General features: G+C 30.5%; 1 protein-coding gene across 9 annotated transcripts in view; it reads left to right on the top strand.

The window, feature by feature from the left end:
- Window positions 1–20,170, top strand: part of LOC148619813 (uncharacterized) — a 30,859-nt gene extending 10,689 nt beyond the window's left edge. For 8 of the 9 annotated variants that reach the window (XM_088580109.1, XM_088580113.1, XM_088580112.1 and 5 more), the window contains 20 exons: window positions 1,469–1,636; window positions 2,539–2,609; window positions 4,111–4,252; window positions 5,002–5,042; window positions 5,774–5,944; window positions 6,508–6,737; window positions 7,423–7,475; window positions 8,072–8,113; window positions 10,677–10,744; window positions 11,635–11,694; window positions 12,264–12,381; window positions 12,925–13,046; window positions 14,225–14,410; window positions 14,773–14,902; window positions 15,299–15,381; window positions 16,742–16,815; window positions 17,218–17,269; window positions 17,922–18,008; window positions 19,187–19,278; window positions 19,779–20,170. In XM_088580109.1, the coding sequence (XP_088436235.1) occupies window positions 1,469–1,636; window positions 2,539–2,609; window positions 4,111–4,252; window positions 5,002–5,042; window positions 5,774–5,944; window positions 6,508–6,737; window positions 7,423–7,475; window positions 8,072–8,113; window positions 10,677–10,744; window positions 11,635–11,694; window positions 12,264–12,381; window positions 12,925–13,046; window positions 14,225–14,410; window positions 14,773–14,902; window positions 15,299–15,381; window positions 16,742–16,815; window positions 17,218–17,269; window positions 17,922–18,008; window positions 19,187–19,278; window positions 19,779–19,917 (2,129 nt within the window). In that variant the 3' untranslated portion in view covers window positions 19,918–20,170. The remainder of the gene's footprint in view (window positions 1–1,468; window positions 1,637–2,538; window positions 2,610–4,110; window positions 4,253–5,001; window positions 5,043–5,773; window positions 5,945–6,507; window positions 6,738–7,422; window positions 7,476–8,071; window positions 8,114–10,676; window positions 10,745–11,634; window positions 11,695–12,263; window positions 12,382–12,924; window positions 13,047–14,224; window positions 14,411–14,772; window positions 14,903–15,298; window positions 15,382–16,741; window positions 16,816–17,217; window positions 17,270–17,921; window positions 18,009–19,186; window positions 19,279–19,778) is intronic. The other variant, XM_088580111.1, reaches the window with a different exon arrangement.
- Window positions 20,171–20,565: the final 395 nt, after the last annotated feature.

Consider the following 20,565-nt stretch of genomic DNA (forward strand, 5'->3'; position numbering starts at 1 on the left):
TGTATTAAAAGATACTGCAACAAAAAATGCTTGGAGATAAACTACTGCGAATAAAGTCTGTTTATAATACAATACATAATAGAGCTGTATAATAGAAAACATCTTAGAGAAAGTGTTGGTCGTGAAATTTAGTAGCTGCAGAATTGGATTGACGTCCTAGATAACGACACTATATATCCATATTAGATTGGTTTATTGTATGTTACTCTCAGAATGAGATGCTCTGTTTCATGAATTTAAATTTATTCTTTAAGATACCATTCTTGTTTTTTTTTTCTAAATAAGTTTATGAATGAGTGGTCTAAATGTCAAGATTAATAGCTTTTTATGTAAGTTCATTTTGAAGCATTAGGATTTCTTAGATGAATGTTGAGAGATTCCCTCTTTTACTCTTAACAGCTGAATGAGTGAAAAGAGGATGAATTTCTCTCCTGAGTGAAAGAAATTTCTGAGTGTGTGGGCTGAGTGAAATTGCCGGTTTCTTCTGAAAAATGCTTCGATTTTATAGCCAATTTACCTATAGTGAAGAAAATATGTCATGTATTCAATAATATACATAGTGTCATTACACTGAAAAATCCCAAATCACCTGTGACATCACAAATGTCTTTGTAAACATTGACATTACCATACCATTTGGCAATACTCAATTGACTGATTTGCCATGTAAGACAAGGTTATGTGAAACTGTCTGTATGGGTTTTCCTACATGGGAAATTCATCAAAACCAAGGAAAGTCAGTTCCTTGACTACATGTCAACATGAATTAGCAGTAACAATGATCACAACCTTGTACATGGTCCTTGTCAAACTACAATAACATACAAGTGCATGAATATTGAGTTTTTAGGACTTCAATGAAAAAACAGGTTATTGATGAAGTTGTCCATTTTAAAATTATTCTAATTAATCTTAATTAGAGTGTAATGATAATCAAAAGAAATGTTGCATGTTAAAAAAATACATGTATTATTATTGCATGTCTGAACTGTTATTTGGCTTAAAAGTGTGTACATGGTTAACATGGTTTTGAAATGAAATAATGCTATAATATATTGGGTAATTTAACTATAGACTGTTGCCCATGGTTTTGTCTTTTAAATAAGCATTTTGGTTTTTGCATTGAACATTATTTTTTTTTAATTGACTTCTATGATATAATGTTGTAGCAAAAATATTGACCCAAATAGTACTAAATATTGCATGAGCTTGGGAGTGAAATTTGTGTACTTTGAGATAAAATATTTCCCAAACAATAATCATTATATAATAATTTTGTATATCAAGATTCAAAGTTTCAGATATCTTAAGAATTTAATTTTTGTGAAAGTGTAACAACTTTTAGTCCCTCTCTTTGACCTTAAAATGACCTTAAATTTAATGGTAGTATTTTAAATACAACGGACAAGAACCTTTTTTATTTTTTGTAATGAAAAATTATGCTTAATCAAAACTGATTTATACTCAGCTTTCCTGAGAGAGGTAGAGGAAGAGGAAAGAGATGTTGTATTAGAGTATTGGCAGTCAGAACATCACAGATTTGAGTATGGAGAACATTATGACATCATGATGCAGTTAGATCCTCTGTCCTACCACCAGATGCCATTAGCAGTACCTGGAAGCTTCCTACAGAAATGTAAGAATATTGTCTATATGTCTGTTGTTCCTATTTTCCTAAGCATTTTAATTATCTTTATAGAACCAGACTAGAATTACATGGAAGTTAGATCGATTTACAAATTGTTGGGTTTATTTTTTATTATGATCCAGTTGAATGCATTTAGCTTTGATATAAAATACTTTATGATAATGGAATAGTTCATTTTGTTTTCAAATGCAAGTCTCTGTAAGAGTCTGGCAATGGGTGAATATGATAAAAAAATAACACCACTTTGATAGTGTTATTTAACCATATAAACCACCAGAAAACAAGGTAAAGAGACTACATTTTTCTTTTATTTTTTACAAGTGAACAGATCAGGGCAAATAACTCTTTCAAAAACTAAAATTTCTAACATTCTATTGAAATACTACTTAAGATAAGTAAAAGTCAACATGGCAGTCAATTTAAGTACAGGGGACAAGTGTAAGAAAACAAACTGTAAGCGTGATTGCTTTCGGTTTTAATGAATTTCGTCTGATTATTTCAAAGATTTATTATTCCTTTATAATTATAACAAGCTTTGAGAGATGAAATCTATAGAACTTCTTGATTATGTAAAAAATGGTAGCAGGCTTTAAGAATTTTTCTTTGAAAAAAATATTTTAAAATGTCATCATATAAAAATAGCATAAAAAAGTATCGTAAAGTATTTCAAGGAAATGTGTTTCTTTGTCTCACCTTAATATTCATCAAACGATATACAGTAATTTCACTGAATGGCATTTCAGTATTGATTTACTTGCTAAATAATTATTTATATAATGGAAAGTTTTTGCTGTACTGACTTGGAAATTACTTAATGATAATTGTTCTTGATAAATTGTTTTTAAAAGTCTAGTAGCTGATGTTATAATTGCCTTATTTTATGTTTACAGATGAAGAGGACTTTAAAGGATTGCCATGGAGAAAACTGGATAAGAATGAAATTGATGTTTCTAATGTTTATGTAAGTAATTATTTTTCTAATATGAATTTAAATTATTGGCGTTAATATAAATATAAGGGCATTGTCTGTCCAATGAAATTTTATGAAATCTTAGGATTTTTTATTTAGAAATTTATTGAGAGATTTTAGAAACTTTTTTTTATAATTTTCAAATTGTAATAAATTGTATGTTACATGTTTATTGGTAGCATTACAGATGTTTTGAATCATTTATATTTCCCATCTTCAATTGATATGGTATTATGTGATACCCTCCAAAAAGTTACATGCCTATCTGTCCCATGACAGTTTTCAGATTTTTATTGTAGAAGTTGTTGAAGGATCTTTGTTTAGTTATTGAGTATCATAAAATACAGATCTAATTTGAATTTGAGTGTGATTAGGTTATTTACATAAAAGCCATGGCCATTTTAAGTTGTTTCCCCCCCCCCCAAATTTTTTTGCAACATGGCATTATTTAATGGTATCATTTAATGTCTCATTAGAAGACCTTTTTTTTATTATGGTGTATCTGCCTTTGAAAAACATACATTTACCAGAAACCTGTTTAAATCAGAAATTCTAAGATGACGTTCTTAAAAGGCTTTGAGACCACAACTGTGGTTGATTTTTGATTGCTATATGAGCAGCATGCCACTTATTGGGCATGGCTTGTGTGTGTGTAAATTACTGCCCACTGTAATCATGCAAACAAAGACACATAACATTCGGATTTGTATCAGCTGTTTTTATTCTTTTCAGTAGTGTGAATGAACATCAAATTCATAATTAATAAAAACATTAAACATTATGTTTTAGAAAGGTTATATTATATTCAGTAAAAATCACTTACACATGTATGCAGTAGCATGCGCCACATGCATCATCATATGAAAACAAACGATTACAATCGTCAATGAATGAAATATTGTACCTGTCCATGTGTGAACACTGTGACCTTATAATGCAAACAACTGTTACCACATCTAACATCGTTCTACTTAATTCACCCTTTCCTTCATTATAAAAAATACAAAGCAATCTAACATAGCGTAAAGTGTACAGACAAATATTAAGGGTCTAAGATTGCCGTAATAGGTCACGAATATGTAAAAAATTACTATAATTTTCCTTTTAGAATTGAAATAAATCACAGAAACTTACCATCGCTTATGGTAAAATAATGCGACATAAGGGTCAGCCCGTGGTAAAACAATGATAAAATTGAGTTTCCGTGATTTATTTCTTAATCATATGAAGTCCCTTTTAATCAATTTCAATACACTTTAACCTTTGTAAACTGAACACCTGCCTAAAGTGAACAACTGCCTAAACTGAATACCTGCCTAAAACTGAACACCTGCCTAAACTGGACAAAACATTCAGATTTAAAGAGGTTCAATTCAGACAGGTTTTACTGAGTATAGATAAATAACTTACAAATGTCTGTCTCCAACATGTACATTTATATTGTTGCTGTAATTTGTTATAAAATTTAACATATAATTGAATGATATTTCAGAAAAGTGATTTAGACAAGCTTGCCAGGAAAGTTTACAGAATGTATGACAAGGTTTATAATGCAACCATGTTGTCTGTCCGTCCAACACAACCTGATATTGATCGCAGTAAAACTCAGTCTTCTATATTGCAGAATGTGGACAGTAAGTGAAAGTTGTTTAAAAATATCATCAAAATATTTGTCAGAAATTATATGTCACTGAATATGAAATGATTTAATTTCAGTGACATAGAGTAGTGAAAATGGCCATAAATATCTTTTTGATTTTCTGTGTCTTTTTTACTCAATTGTTCGATTCTTTCATTTGACAGCATATCAATACTTTTTTATGAATCCTTCTTCTTTCATAATAATTCTATACTTTTTACTGTATTCTCCTTTTAACTTTCATACCTTACAGTATACTTTGTTACTTTGATATATTCCATTGTCAGATAATATCTTTGTTACCTTTTTTCATTAATTTAGAATTAAAGTAAGGTTATGTTTTTTACAGCGAGCTCTGTAGTTACCTTCAGAGAATAGATTTTGTCTTCCCTTGATTAAATGATAACTGCCTGATTAACTTCCTGGGATAGTAATCTAGACAATTGACATTTCTATCAAACTTATATTTAAACACCTATGGAATGATAGAATACTATTTATCTCCTTGTCATTTGTCCAGTTCACTGCCAAAGGCATTTCATTAGGTAATAGGGTCATTCAATCAAGGGAAGACTAACTGTATTTCATGAAAATAACTATAAAACTCACTGTAAATTTGGTATGCGAATCATTAGTTGCAAATGAAAATGAAATTAAAAAAGAAGATTTTTTGGATTTCCTCTTGTTCATAATGCTCTTTAACCAGTCAAAATCTACTGCATTGATGTTTCCTCTTTTTTTCAGTGGGAAGTAAAGAACCCACAATGGCACTGGTACCATCAAGGGTATGTTGAATTATTTGTTCGCTTTCTGTTTAAAAAAAATGTGAACACATGAAATTTAAGCCAAAGATTTCTAAGTTCTAACTACTGGTTAAGAATGCTTTTAATAAAAAAAAAGTGATGCATTGTACATACAGAATTGTGGAAGTTTTGAAGTTGAGGAGAACATACTGTATTGTAGGTTATTTTGGCAAGTATAAAATTTGACTATACTAGCAAAACAGTATACATAGATGGTAAGTGGTGCACTAAATACCTAAGCCCAAAGTAAATTTTTTACAGAATTTATTTTGGTGCTTTTAGGCATGCCACTAAATTATACAAAAATTAATACCCCTGTGAAAATTACCCGCTATGTGGTATCACAGCCGGATAGAGTGAGATGTGTTTTTTTTTTGGTCATCAGTTGAGACATTCAAAACTGGTGTTTTTTTGTTAATCAGCAACATAAAAGTCGATTTGATGTTATGGTGTCATTGGATGTTGTTGATGCATACTGAAAGTAACCTGAGATAGAAAATATCAGGCAGAAAGAACAATGGAAAAATAATAAAGTTGTCAATAAAATGATATTCTAAAAAGAATGGTGCAGTAAAATAAGATATCATGTACCGATTTATTGAACCGTAAGTTCTCCAGAACTGCTCAGACTTATATTTCCTGTTAAGTATCAAAATTTTCTAATTTTATCAAGTATTCCATTTTCCATTACATTTTTTTCTTTATTTTCCCAGATGCAGAGAGGTAAAACCAGTTTATCTGGTGATGTATCAAGGATGTTGGCAACTCCTCCAGCTATACCCATCAAAATGCCAAAGAGATTCCTACTGTCAAAGAAAGAACCACCGATTGTATATTACCCTAAACCTATACCTCCACCAGATGTCCTACCACTAACAAGGACGGTAAGTATCATTTTTATACAGTATTACCCAACCAATAATAATTTGAAATTTTGTCTAAACCAGACACTTTTAAAGTCCCTTTCTAACCATTTTAATGTATTTTAAAACTAGGTAAACCAAACACCTGTCTAAACTGCACCAATTTTAAAGAACAAAAAGGGGTTGGTTTAGACAGGTTTCACTGTGTTAACATTGGAAATTTTAAATTTTTAATTTCTTTTATTGAGAGGTAATCAATGGTAATTATTTTTGGGTGTATCACTTTTTTTCAGATTTTGCATGTTTCTTTCAAAGACTGCTACTTAAGTCATGAATGACACTATTGTATCATACTTCAGTGTTGTAAACCAAATAACTCTCAATAAGATTTTTTTGGATAGTTGGGAAAGTTTCTGTAAATAATGTTTTCATTATTTATCTTTCAATGTCATATCAGTGTGTTGGTATAGACAGTAAGGTGTTTGGTGTGGATATATTTTTGGTGTAATACCCTTGAAAAGCACCTAAATAAGATGTTCTGTATACACAGTATACTCAAATAACTCAATAAAGTTATTTTTCAGACAAGAGGTAAAGAGTTTCCTAGACTGATTGACTCTTTCACTGACCCAGATCCAGTCAAGCGTAAACCAGCTGTACGTGTGTGTGACCAGGGAAAACTGGCAGAGGAAACCAGGCTTACTTTATATAAGGAGAAAATCAGAGGAAGAAGGAAGGGACCCAGTACAACAGAGAAAAAGTTCAGATTGATGTTACAACAGGAACAAAGTGTCCTTAGTACACCTCGTTCAGAGTAAGAATTATCTTAAAGTATAAACTAATCTCAAATTAATTTCAAGAATTAACTTGTATTTGCTTCAAATGACACCAAAATATATTGAGTTAGAACTTCTAGAAAATTTCAACCCTACCATTATTTGACAATCCCACTTTCTTGAATGATTATATACATATCATAGAATAAAAAGATAAACTTCTCTAACCTACTAAAAATCCTTGTAAGGGGATTGAAATGAGATGGAATAGTGCCTGATAAAGAAACTTTAAATGGGTTATACTAATTACATGAATACGTAACTTTCTCCTTCCAAAACACATGTACATGTCAAGCTTTCCTGTAATGATTCTGTTGCCCTCCACATTGGTGGGGAGACATATTGTTTATGCCCTGCTGGTCTGTCAGTACACCACACTTTTGTTAGCACAGCTTCTCTCAAACTGCTGCACCAAATTTCATGAAACTTTGGAGGAAGTTACGACATGATTTGTGGTTATGCATATTACCAGAAATTTATGACCCACTGAATTTTGTTGGAGTTTTACCCCTTTAAACATTTGGAACAGGGGAGACATATAAAACACCCTTTTAAACTTTGGAACAGGGAAGACATATGTTTTTGAAGGCAAAAATAAAACTTAATTAAATATACCTTTGCTGTATTTAAGGATAAAGCCTTATTATTATTATCTCGTTGTAGGACTAAGTCGAGAGGAAATTTATTTGTGAGGATGGCAACAACATTATCTAAAGGTATTTAGTAAGAAGTTATGTATTTCATTCTAGGTTTTTCCATGATTCAGACTGGTTTTTGAGTAGCTAACTGTGAATTACCTATTACTCTCTACAAACCAGTTCACCCATAAGTACTTGGTAAGGGGAGATAATTGATACAATTTATGATACTTGCTTAAAAAAAAAGAAGTTGGAAAAACAACAATCAAAGTAATGACAAGATTGTATTTTTATGATTTTTATGTCAGATTTTAACACTTATAAAGTAGTGAAAACAAAATTGCTAAACATTAATTCTAATTTAAAGTGCTTCAAATGTTTTTAATGCATGATATTGACATATTTTACCTAATCTTACCGATGACACTTAGTGCAACACATAGGCTGTGTCTTATCTTAAACATGTAGAAACTATTCCTATTAGAATCAAAATAAATCCCTGAGGCTAAATTTTATCATTGTTTTACCATGGGCTGGTAATTTGTGTTATTATTTTACCCTGCTCTATACTTGAGGTAAAATATGGCAGTTTAAATGGCCTGACTGTGGTTAAAATAATGATGGAGTCTCTGTGAATTATTTCTTAAATATCAACCTGATTGGAACTATTTTAGAAGAGGAAAATGTAGATGAGGCTGATGATAATAGCAGTGAAGGTAACCATGTCAACAACTGCTACTCTGCTTTGTGTAGTTGTAGAATGTCTAGCGTTGTTCATATCTCAGTAGTTTTTGTTGCTGTTCTAAAAATGGTCTGCTCTCAAATGTCATTAAAAATTATTTTTTTTATTACACAAGAATCATCATCATGGAATCATGCTAACTTAGATGAAATGCTTAATAAGTGAATGTAATTGAACAAGGAGAGGTTTTATTTATAGAATATGTAAAGTCTGTTTGAATTTTATCAATCTTCAACAAAAATTTATTATGAAATTATTTTTCAAATCATTCATTTTCTAAACTGAGACACAGCTCTTAAAATCATTGGAAAGTTTATATTTAGCATTTTACATCAATCTCATGTAAGCATCAAAGTAACTTGGACTGATTTCATTCTGTTCCAAAGGAAAGCTTAAAGGCTTTTGGAAATTGAATATGATACAAACATATCACTAATTTCAAGAGCTATGTCCCTTACCAAAGGCTTACCAATTTAAATCAATTTTGAAAACAGATCCAAACATTATAATTAGATGTAATGATTATGGTATTACAGCAACAAATCTAACTGATAGATATTGTCTGTTTTGTTACAGGTTGAAGGGTTTTGTCAGTTGTTCTCTTTGTGTGTGTGCGTTTTTAGTCTTTTTTCAAATTTAAGAAATCATGAGATTATAAAATAATTTTATGAAGTAGATTTGCTATTATAAATTTTAATTTTACCCCACTTGCAAAGTGGGGTTATATAGTGATAGAAGTGTCTGTCCTTCCATCCATACTTCTATCTGTACTTTTGTTACACAGAGGGTATTCTCCTCTTGTCCTTTTCCTACATCACTGAATGGAATGAAAACTTTAACAGAATTTTTCACAAAACATGGATTTTATCATGTTTCAACATGGGAGAGTGGGAGTATCAATTTAGTGAGCATTGCCTACACTTTTTCTAGTTTACAACTTTTTTGTCTATTGATGCTCCTTTTATGACATAGATATTAACCTTTAGTATGTATTAGGTTAGTGTTTTAGCTTTTGTAGTTCTCCATTTGCATCTATGACATAAAGAGCTGTATCTACTGCACATGCAATGTGCTTCTGTACAATATATATTTTTTATGCAATGTGCTTCTGCTCCATGTATGTGTTTATGCAATGTGCTTCTACACCATATATATGTTTATGCAATGTGCTTCTGCTCCATATATATGTGTTAATGCAATGTGCTTCTGTACCATATATATATATGTTTATGCAATGTACTAGATTAGATTAAACATATTTTGTTACTAAAATTCAACAAATGAATTAGACGCAAGTTAACACAACTTACAAAGGTTCTTTTTGGTAATTACATAATGAAATAAAATTTACGTACACTATACTACACTCTTATAACATACACCTTTCATTTCCAATATCATTAACTGAAATTTATCTTTGTATAAGTATTAGATTTTTTAAAAAGTGAATTGCAAGCTAAAGAGTTCTGATTCAAAATGTCTAAATCCAAGTGTAAATTAATAAAAGGAAAAGAAATGCAAACAATCATATCACTAGGTACAAGGCACATCAAAATTATTTGTTAGAACTATCATTTATTACACTTATGATATTATTTCCTAAAATAATGTGTCTGTTAATTATTGTTATCATTATCTCTAATTATGATTGTATAATTTTGTGATTAGGAAAAAAAATAATCATGCATTGTTTTTTTTTTTTTTTAATTCAATGATATTAGTTTAATTAGTCACATTTCTGTAATTGTAGAACATAAAAAATTCTAAATGAGCAATATTTCAGTAGTACTGGTATTAATGAAATTCCTTTATTTTTATAGAAAACTAATTAAAACAATCAATACATCAACATTATTGTTTGACTTATAATCAGACATGATTTTTTCCCACTTTTAGCGGAATTCCGCTATTTCAAATCCAGTGACTGAACACAGTGTACCTTCAACATAATACCTTGTCTAAATCATTTTTCTGAAATATCATTCAATTTTTACTGTATATTTAAAGGGAGATGATTTTACTTCCAATTTTGCTAATTTCTGCTTTGTTTGTAGACCTCGTAAAATCTTGTCTGTTTATTAGGTGTCATACCGTCTGTCTGATTGAGAAGTCACATTTTCAGTTACATGGAAATGCATGTATAATCGTTATACTAAAAAGATAATAGCAGGGCCTACTCTAGACTTTGATGACAAGGAGAAGTTTAATTAAATTTTGTTTGAGAAATATCAATTTTGACATATTTGTCAATATAATCTTTTAGAAAAACTTCTCCTTGTCAAAGGCAGATTGGAAAAGTGGGCACAAACAAGGAGAAGCTTTTGCTCATTTCTCTCATCTAGATTAGGCTCTGTAATAGACACAAGCACGAAAAAAAAACTAGAAATCTAAATAAGAAAAACCACAAAAAAATAAGTATTAATAAAGGTAGAATAATTTTCTGGTTTTTTGAGTGACAATCAAGCAGGTAATTTTAATTGGCTGTTGAAAAGTTGTAACATTTATTTGAGTGTCATAGTATTTGAATTGATTTACAGCAAGCACATGGAGTAAGCTGAAACCAAAGAGTCAAGAGTATGCTGGACTGAAATGGGAAAGAGTAAAGGTAACATAAAATAATTCAGTTAATGCTTATTGAAATCAATAGGAAACTATAGGTAATGTTTGCAGTATTTACAAATTATATACTACATCAATATCAACAAATATGTTTATTGCAAAAAGAAAGTAACATGCTTTCTGATTGGGTAAAAAAAATGTGTCCATCTCATAGACCAATTTGTAATGTGACTGTGATGTCATCAGCGTTTTTTTTTAATGAGCTCCAAATTAAATCCAAAGAATGACTGTTATATTGATTGTGCCTGTTTTAAATAATTTCAATGCCTGTCTCGTACTATATAACCTTCTTCACAACTTATTTAGTGTACACCATGTGGTTGAGGTTATTTCTTCTTTGACAGAAAAAAATATAGCAGTCATTTCTTAAACTGAAATGAATCATGGAAAATACAGGAAATAAAAGCCTCACCCAAAACCGATGTTTTGAATATATATTTAAAATTCAACGTAAGGTTTTTTTTCATGCTTTGTATTGTAAGTAGGTGTATCAATCATTTAAGTCACTAGCAGTTCTAGTTTTATTTCTACTTATTATATAGATAGCAGTGTTTTATCGAATGTTCCCAGTGTAATAAATTTCGATAATTCACACTATGAAATAAATTTCTCTCTCGCCTTTTCTTCCGCCAAATCATCACAACTTTTATATCAATCCGCCAATCACAGAATTTAAAATTCATATTGAAAATATCATTAAATTATGAAGAAAATCTATATAATAAATAGGATAATCAATTGGTTATTGTGAATAACCAAAATATGATCACTCGTCCCAAGAACTCTTGAGCTCTTGAGAATTTAACTCATGTGCGGAACATGACACTCATTAAATCTAGGCATTCTTTGGCATTCATGATATTTATACTTTTTCAGACCATTGTCCACAATAACCTGACATCAAAGAGAGCCGAAGAAAGAGTTGATGCTTCAAAGGTAATATGTTCTGCAGTTAATTGAAACATTGTCATCGTAAGATAATGAATAAATATTTTTAATCTTCACCACAACTTTTTTTTTAAAAAGATAAAAATGTCTGGTGTATTCAAAAGAATATAGTCCAAGGATATATATGAGTTAGGGAAAATAGACACACACAACAAAGAAATGAAATAATTGAAGTAGCATGAACAGAGAAACAAAAGTAAATGAGCAATCTGGACTCCACTATATATTGGAAGAATGGACCAGGTTCATTAAGGTAAGCTGGGGTAGGGTAAGCTTTTCTGCTTTTGCAGATACATCCGCTGAATTGATCATAAAATGTCACGTCCAGAGTAGACCAAAGAGGAAAAGAAAACTATGACACAGTGAACAAATTGGTTTTCATGGTGCATATAGATACACCGTAACGATCCGTGAGTTCACGATGATTACCATAAGACTTTTGCAGTGATGACTTTAATCTTCTTTTACTGAAAATAATAAGTAGAAAAGTAAATATATAGTTATTCTATTTAATAAGCTACAATATATGTATATATATATATATATATTTCTAACAGCACCTAGGATTGTTAAGATGTGGAGATGCAACTGTGGTCTATGCTCTGAAGGAGAGGATGAAATCTGATGAAGATCAAAGAGTCAGATATGAAGCTGCCAAATCTCTTATACTTGTTGGTATGGTATCAGTATTTTATTTTTCAATTAATTACTTTCATGTTTCATGTTTTTGTTTAAGTAAAATTAAATGTTATGAAGTTTCCTAAATATTGGAAAAGGCAAAATAAAAAATGGATAAGTTTGTTTTAGATTCTATAAAAAATGGCTATAATATGAATTTTGGTCAGTGAATTGTTTAATAAAAAAAAATAGAAAATAAAAAAAAATTGTGAATAAATTTGATATGAATTTTATTAAAATGCCAAAAAACTTCAAAAAATATATTAAAGATTTAAATAAAATATTATTTTACTTACATACAGTAAAACCTGTCTAAATCAGACCCTGAAATCTGAAAACCTGTCTATAAGACACTTTTTAAAGTTATATCAGTTTAAGTGTTTATATGGACCTATGTAAACCAAACGCCTGTCCAAACTGAACCAATTTTTTATGTTCGAAAGGGGTTTGGTTTTGACAGGTTTCACTGTATTTATTTGAACCTTTGACCTTAAAAGATAAGAAATCTAGTCACTAATTACTTGTCTTATTGGTTTGTAGGCTGGTGGGAAGAGGAAGTTTTACAGGTAATCCTGAAGTACCTGGTAATAGGCAATACAGAAATCAGACTTGATCTCATCAGAACTATGATTGATGGAAAAAATGTACAGTATGTAAATAAGGTGAGGGTCAAAGGTTATAGTTAAAAGAGGTCTGAATCAAAAATATATCAAAGTATACAATGGCATGTATAAAATGTAAAGTATGTTTCAAGGTCGGTGTAATAGATATAGTGAAACCTGTCTAAAAATAACCCTGAATAAACTGAATGCCTGTCTAAAGTTAACCCTGAATTATCTGAACACCTGTCTAAAGTGAACCCTGAATGAACTGAATACCTGTCTAAACAGAACAAATTATATATTCAAAAAGAGGTTTGGTTTAGATATGTTAAATTAGGTTAGACTTGATCTCACAGAAACTATGATAGATTGCCAAGATTACAGATTATATAAAAAAATGACAGTGTCTGATGTTGAAGATGTAAGTAACAGGACCTGAATTCTCTGACTTGGACCTTTATTTATGTATCAAAATAAACTCAGTGTTGAAACTGAGTGTAGCTAAGTAACATGAAGACTTTATCAGTGACAAAAAATACAAATAGACTACAGTCAAACCTGTGACCTAAGACAGATGAAAATCAGAGTTACATAAAACAGATGGTCTTTATATACTAGTTAACTTCACAAAGAATGCACTACATAGAGATATTTTAATCATAGTACGTTAAGACAGCTTATTGCTGAATACTGGTGGTCGCATAGACTATACTGGTACTTTAATGAAACCAGTGTCAATAGGATAAAAATTACTTGTTGACCACAAATAGATAATTACAAAATACACTTTATGTACATAAAAGGTCACTTCCTAGGTATTTATAGGCTGCAGAGAGCTTTATAACAATTTACCATGATATGCATAACTACATCTAAGAAATCTTAACACATGATAATATGATAGATCAGCTCTCAACTATACTAAACACTTGGTTGGTTTAGATTAATGGAAAGTTAATAACTGACAAACCTGACTAATTAAACTTAAATATGTATGTAGTTGAAATTTAACAAATCATATATACTTATAAATGTGTCTAAGCAGAGAGACATGCCTACCTGCAGGCTTTGCTTTTGTGAGCTAGGGCTATTAAAATCTGACTTTTTGTTTCAGACCATTACAAAGTATGGTCTGTTGATTGATCAAACATTGTTGTTTGAAATGCATGAAAATCTGCCTTAGGACATAAACCTAATTATTAATCAACAGATCATGTGATCTATACTTATAATTTTAGACTATTAACACATTTCCTGAGTTAGTGAAGGTTCTAAGCCATTACTGTTGTAACCCTGATCCTGATGACCAGATCTCATTTGAAGCAGCAGTTTTACTTGGACGTTTCTGTGTCTCTGATGGTAATGGTAAATTCAAATTAAAACAGGCTCTGGAATTCAGTGAGGACACTCATGTCAAAGCCAAGGTGAGATTAGCTGCTGTAGCATCTTTTATAAACATAACTTTCAGTATGCAGCTTAAAATGGTGCATATGATAATCATATGAATCGAGCATGTTATGATTATCATATGTTTCCATTTACAAAGGTCTCTCTGAATTAAAACTTGCACTGTGGATTTCCTGATATGAATTGATATTTTGCTGGTAATTTAAATTCGTGGTTTGACAAATAAATGAAAACAATTGAAATTGATACTCCATGATCAACTTTTTTTCTCACTTTCCATCATATGAAGCAGTCCTGAAGTTTATATGATGTAAAGGGAGATGATTTAAAATATTTATAATACATTTCTTAATTCAATGAAGAAACTCTGATATTTCAGTCTCTAGAGATCCTGATCAAACAATTGAATGTGACAGACAAAGATATTGTAAAGAGTACATTGAAAATGATAAGCAAATCTTCAGTTTGGAAACATAGATGTCTGGCTTCTGAACTTCTCATTACTATAGGTAAATACCATCTGATTACAATAGGTAAAGGTCATTTGATTATTTTAGGTAAATATCCTTGCAATAATCTCCTTTTTTGTATGAATGGATATTGTGGAAAATTATGTTGTGTATGTGGGTTGCACACATTAATTTGTTGTTTTCAAAGAGCATTAGAAGATTCTGAAATGCAGCAAATTGAATTGATGATTTTTAAGGCTTAAAAGAAATGTATTTACATGTATATACTATTGCACAAAAAACAAATGAAACATTTATGTTGGATCCAAGCTGTATTAAGCTATGAATATTCTTAATTTACCCTGTTATCATAGTCTTGAAAATATAACCCAAACAGAAAATATATACAAATCCATGTTACCAGATCTCCATTAAATTTATCTTTTTCATTACCAGGTCAGAAGAATGTATTTTCTGGTGCTAAGGAGGAAGAAGTTTATGAAATACTTGAAAGGAGGCTATGGGACGATCCCACTTTGGTAAGTAAATAAACACAGCTATAAGTGCCACACATTAGAATCATATGGTATGCAACATATGATAATCATATGAAAAGAGTGCGATGTGATAATCATGTGTTTCAGTAAACATATGATAATCACACAATTTTCATATGATAATCTGGTGTTTTTCACAAACATATGATTATCATATGTTTCCAGCCAAAATTATCATATGAGATATGATAATCATATGACTATCATGTGGAAATTATCATATGATTAACATATGACTGTCATATATTTTCAAGTCAAAATTATGATATAAAAATCATATGATAATCAAATGATTACCGTACGGAAATCATCATATGATTACCATATGATTTTCATACGAATCAAGCACCATATGATTTTCATATGAATCAAGCACCATATGTTTTTCATATGAATCAAGCACCATATGAGTATCGTTTGTCACACATTTGGCTATGTAGCCCTATTTAAACTAAATGTGGTATACAGGTCTACCTTTGTCTATCCCTCCCTGTTTCTCCACTTCAAAAATCATTCTCATTTTCCATTTGTCTTGAAGTAATGACCACAGTTCTCTCTAATAATTCTTCAGGGAGCAGTGGTATATATTTTTGCCAAATAGCTGTACAAAAATTATTTTTGCTATAAAATTCAATAAATAAATGCATGTAAATTATTTGTACACATTAGCAACTGTGAAGATGTGTGTCTTTTGAAATATATTTCTTATTTATTGTACTACTTGTTATAAAAGGAAAATAGTAAACTTTCATATGTTTACTTCTTCATGTGTTTATATGTTTACCATATACATATGTGTAGAATTAGCTTTTTATTCACTTGAATATTTCATATTATTTTTCTTTTGTATTTCAGAACATTTAGTTGTTTAGAAAATTCCTTTGTATACCTTTCTAAATGTTTAACATGTCTTTTGTGAAAGAGAAGGTGTATAAAGAAATCTGAAGTATATATTTAGTCATTGAGTTAAACATATTTAAAGTCAACTTTTGAAACACAAATGTAGAATTCTTATGCAGTGAAACCCTGTCTAAACTGGACTTAAGAATTGGTTTGGTTAAGACAGGTGTTTGGTATATTATGGTTCAAAATACATTTAAATTGATTTTAAGGGACTTTAAAAAGTATATGGCTCAGACAGGTTTTCAGATTTTCAGGATTCTGTTTAGACAGGTTTTCAGATTTTCAGGATTTTGTTTAGACAGGTTTCAGTGTGCTTTATTAACTATTCATTAGTTTGGAAACTTTTGAAATAAGAGATGGTACTGAATTATTTGTTCTATGAATTTGTTATTTATTTTGTTTTTTATTTATAAAGAATTTTATTTTCATTTTATTGTAGGAAGTAAGACTGTCTGCTGCTAAGGCCTTAACAGCATTAGGAATGTTCTCAAAAGCATGTGAAAAAGTGGAAAAGTAAGTACCAGGGTACAGGATGACTGTTGCATTATACGGTTATTGCATGAATATGGGAATTTTGTTCCCAGTAGAATTTTATATTCCACAGTGTGAGTGAAATATTTGTTCTACCAGGGATAATATTTCCAATATTCATACAATAACCCTTTCATTGTATAGCAGATTCTATTAAATTATAAAAATGTGCTTTTGTAGTTGACAACATTATGATTTTAAGGTATATGCTAACTTTACCTTGCATTCTAAGTGGAAAATATATTTCTATACAATGAAGCATAAAGCACACATTGATTATTTTTGGGTAGGCACTAACCTTAAACATAATGTTGAAGTTCAACAAGGTGGTTCTAGTAATCAATTTAATGTGAACTTGATATTAATATCCTGTTCTTTTGTCAGGAATTTAGAAGATTCAGATGAAGATACCAGAAGCCAGGCTGTAATATCTGTGGTAGGTCTAATCAGATTTATTTGAATTATATGCCAACAAAGTATGCAAAGATGGTAGAGTTGGTATACCTGGTGTTGATGTAAATAAATCTGCTTGTAATGTGGGCTAGCATTTGTATGGAAAGCATGAATTTTCTTGTTGGTCACATGATTAAAATAGGACCAATTAATAAATTTTGATTTTGGCACAGTGGAATTGGAAATAAATCCTTTGCTAATATTCATGGTAGGGCCTTTCTAATATGTACTAAAGAATGAAACCATGTTTACATCAGTTACATACTAATTTTTCTATTTTTGCAGTGGACAGAAAATTGCAAAAAATACTACCCACGAATTTAATTTTAAACATCATATAATGCTCATATTTTTTTTTTTAAATTGTGAAAATTGATACCTGCGAATATGTTCACTACAGAATCTGGGAAAATTAGCAACTGCGAAAATTAATTAGTAGTTTCTATGGAATATGGAGAATAATCTTAAAAAACAGCAACTAAACCAAACATAAAAAAATTGATAGTGATTTGAATATATTTTATGTTGAATTTAAGAATGCAAAATTGGACAGAGTTATAAATATCAAAATAAATTGACATCGGAAATTAATATAGTGCATTGGTAAGTTAGAATTCTTGTATCTGATTATACAGGGCACACTCGGTATGAAGAATGAGAGAATTATAAGGATTCTTTTGGAGATGATGGAATTAGATTCTAGTGATTATGTCAGACTTATGGTATGTAGAAAATCCATTTCATAGTAGAAATGCAATAGTAGATTTTGACCTAATATATGTACTTACTTAACTTGCCCATTTTTATTGCCTTACTGGTCTAGTGGCTGTGTGCTTGCCTAAAGTACCAGAAGTTGTGGGTTCAATCCCTTGTTGAGTCTCATCAAAGACTTTTAAATTGGTAGTCACTGCTTCTGTGCTGAGCACACAGAGACAGAGTGACGACTTGTTTTGAAGTCTACATAGTATGTCAGTGGGAAGACATGCATACTGTTGCTTCTGTGATCTAGCTCAGTAAAAATCCAGCCCAGTGTGTTGGACTTCCACTAAGAGGGATCTGTTAGATTGATCAAACATATTCATTTTGAAATGCATGAAATACCTGCCATAGGACACAATCCTAATCAATCAGTCAATCAATCAATCAATCAATCAACAAATGTGTCAAAATACCAAGCATCCTCATTTTAATTTGGAAAAAGGTTGCACTTATGTTATAAATGTCACTATACCATTATTTTTTTTTACAATTTGTAGAAACATGCTTTTTTGACTAGAATTCATTATAATGTAATACATTTTGAATAAATGATGTTGGTGGATAATTATTTTCTGCATTCATATGAACTGTGTGGTACTCAGCCCTTTATTTAGTACTAGTAAATATAACATGACATAATGACTAGTTGCATGTGAAAAGATGGTTTCGTGTAAACTATGTGTATATACATGTGTGATGCTGGCACTTGTGTTGCATACATATTACATAAATTGATGTCATATATGATATTAAACCCCACTGAATGAGTGGGTGGTATATTGGATTTACCTGTTCATCTGAATTTCTTGAAAATTGTATAGGCTCCCAAAGGATGGATTACTTTAAAATTTGGTGTGTGGCTATAAATGTATGCATATTTTGTAAGTGATTTTGGCTGCTGTCTGGTAGCAACTTCCTGTATAAGTTGTAGTATACCTTACTTTGCATACAACTATATTATTAATGAACCAATAAGTGTAACATGATTTCAATGATACAGAGACTGTATTTCTAACATGCGGACATATTTTGGTAACTTTTGCCAAATTAAATCTTATTTTCTATCAAAACACATTTTAAAATGTCGTATTGTAAGGATTTATTTTGTGATTTATAACAATAAAATATTATTTTAATTTAGGTAATAAGGACTTTTGTGGCATTAAAGTTGACGGATAAGAGAGTGATGAGGGCTCTACGGGAGAGAGAAAGAGCTGATGGTCCACTGTCTAGGTATGTGTAATAGTATACCATTTGAGAAAAAAAAGTTGATGTGTTATTGTGAAGGTACCATATAGCGGATTGTCTGGAAATGTCATTATTCTTTCTGCAAAATATTTGCTCTGAGCTCAAGATTAGAATTGACAATATTTTCAGTATATTTTTGCCTTAAAATGGCAAAATTTTGCATTCGCCAAAATAACCTGCCATACGGTATTTATAATACAACCATGACACATGTGAAAAGAAAACTAATTTCCGTGATACGTAATATTTTTCTCTTCATATTTTCAGTAAGCTTGGTTTTCTTTATTTTCTATTTTTCTTCGTCAACTAATACTGTTTATTAGAAGGCATGCAGATGTGAGTTCAGTTATGTAAAGAGGTTAACAATTACCATGAATTTAATATGATGATTGGTATATTTAGAAAATGATTTGAAAAGGTATGAGAAAACATTGTTATAATGGGAAATTCAGCAGTTTCAATAACTATTTCTTTTCCTTTCACAGAGAATCCAAGAAAGCAATAAGGACTTTAGAATCATTGATGTCATTAGCCAGTCCTATTGGAGGACGAAAGTCATGCACTCCTTCCAAAAGAACAGGGAGCTCTCAAGGACAAAGTAGACTGGTACAAAGTATTGCTTAAATGCTATAAAGACTGCCCCTAGAAGACTTACATCTTTTTCACTGTTTGGTATTGTTTCTGTCTCTCTGGCATATTGCCTGTCTTTATTGACTTCCATTTATTGATCAGACTAATAGTATAGTGTAGAGACTTGGACTTGAGCATTGCAATATTATCAAGTCTGGTCTACATATCCACATGCCTTGTTTTCTACATTTTACATCACAATATGGCAGTGGCTGTTATAATTGAATAAAATATGAATTTTTTACAATTTTATTTTAGTCCCAACAATAAGTTTGGGCCCAGGTTTTTGATTGGTTTATGCCGTCAATCAAATGATGGGTTATTCAGTATAAGTCTTTGTAAGAATCAGGCAAAATGATAAACTCACTGATATAACTATAACACACAATATTATTTCACTAAATGAAGTGTTGTATATTTGAAATGACCACTTTTTTTTATTTTTGGAGATGTTAAAATTTAGGAGTTTTTACAGGGTTATTTGCCCTTGAATTGCTCATTTACAATGCATTTCAATGAAATTATAACTCCCTAAAATAATATGGGAAATCTTAAATTTATTACTTAATTCTGAGGTATGAATAGTGGAGTAAAGTGATGGGTTACTTCATACCTTGTTTCACCTACTGCCTGATTCTTACA

This window comes from Perna viridis, chromosome 4 (assembly GCF_037379345.1).
Source record: "Perna viridis isolate PV_CMFRI_1.1 ecotype Kerala chromosome 4, ASM3737934v1, whole genome shotgun sequence".
Lineage (NCBI taxonomy): Eukaryota > Metazoa > Mollusca > Bivalvia > Mytilida > Mytilidae > Perna > Perna viridis.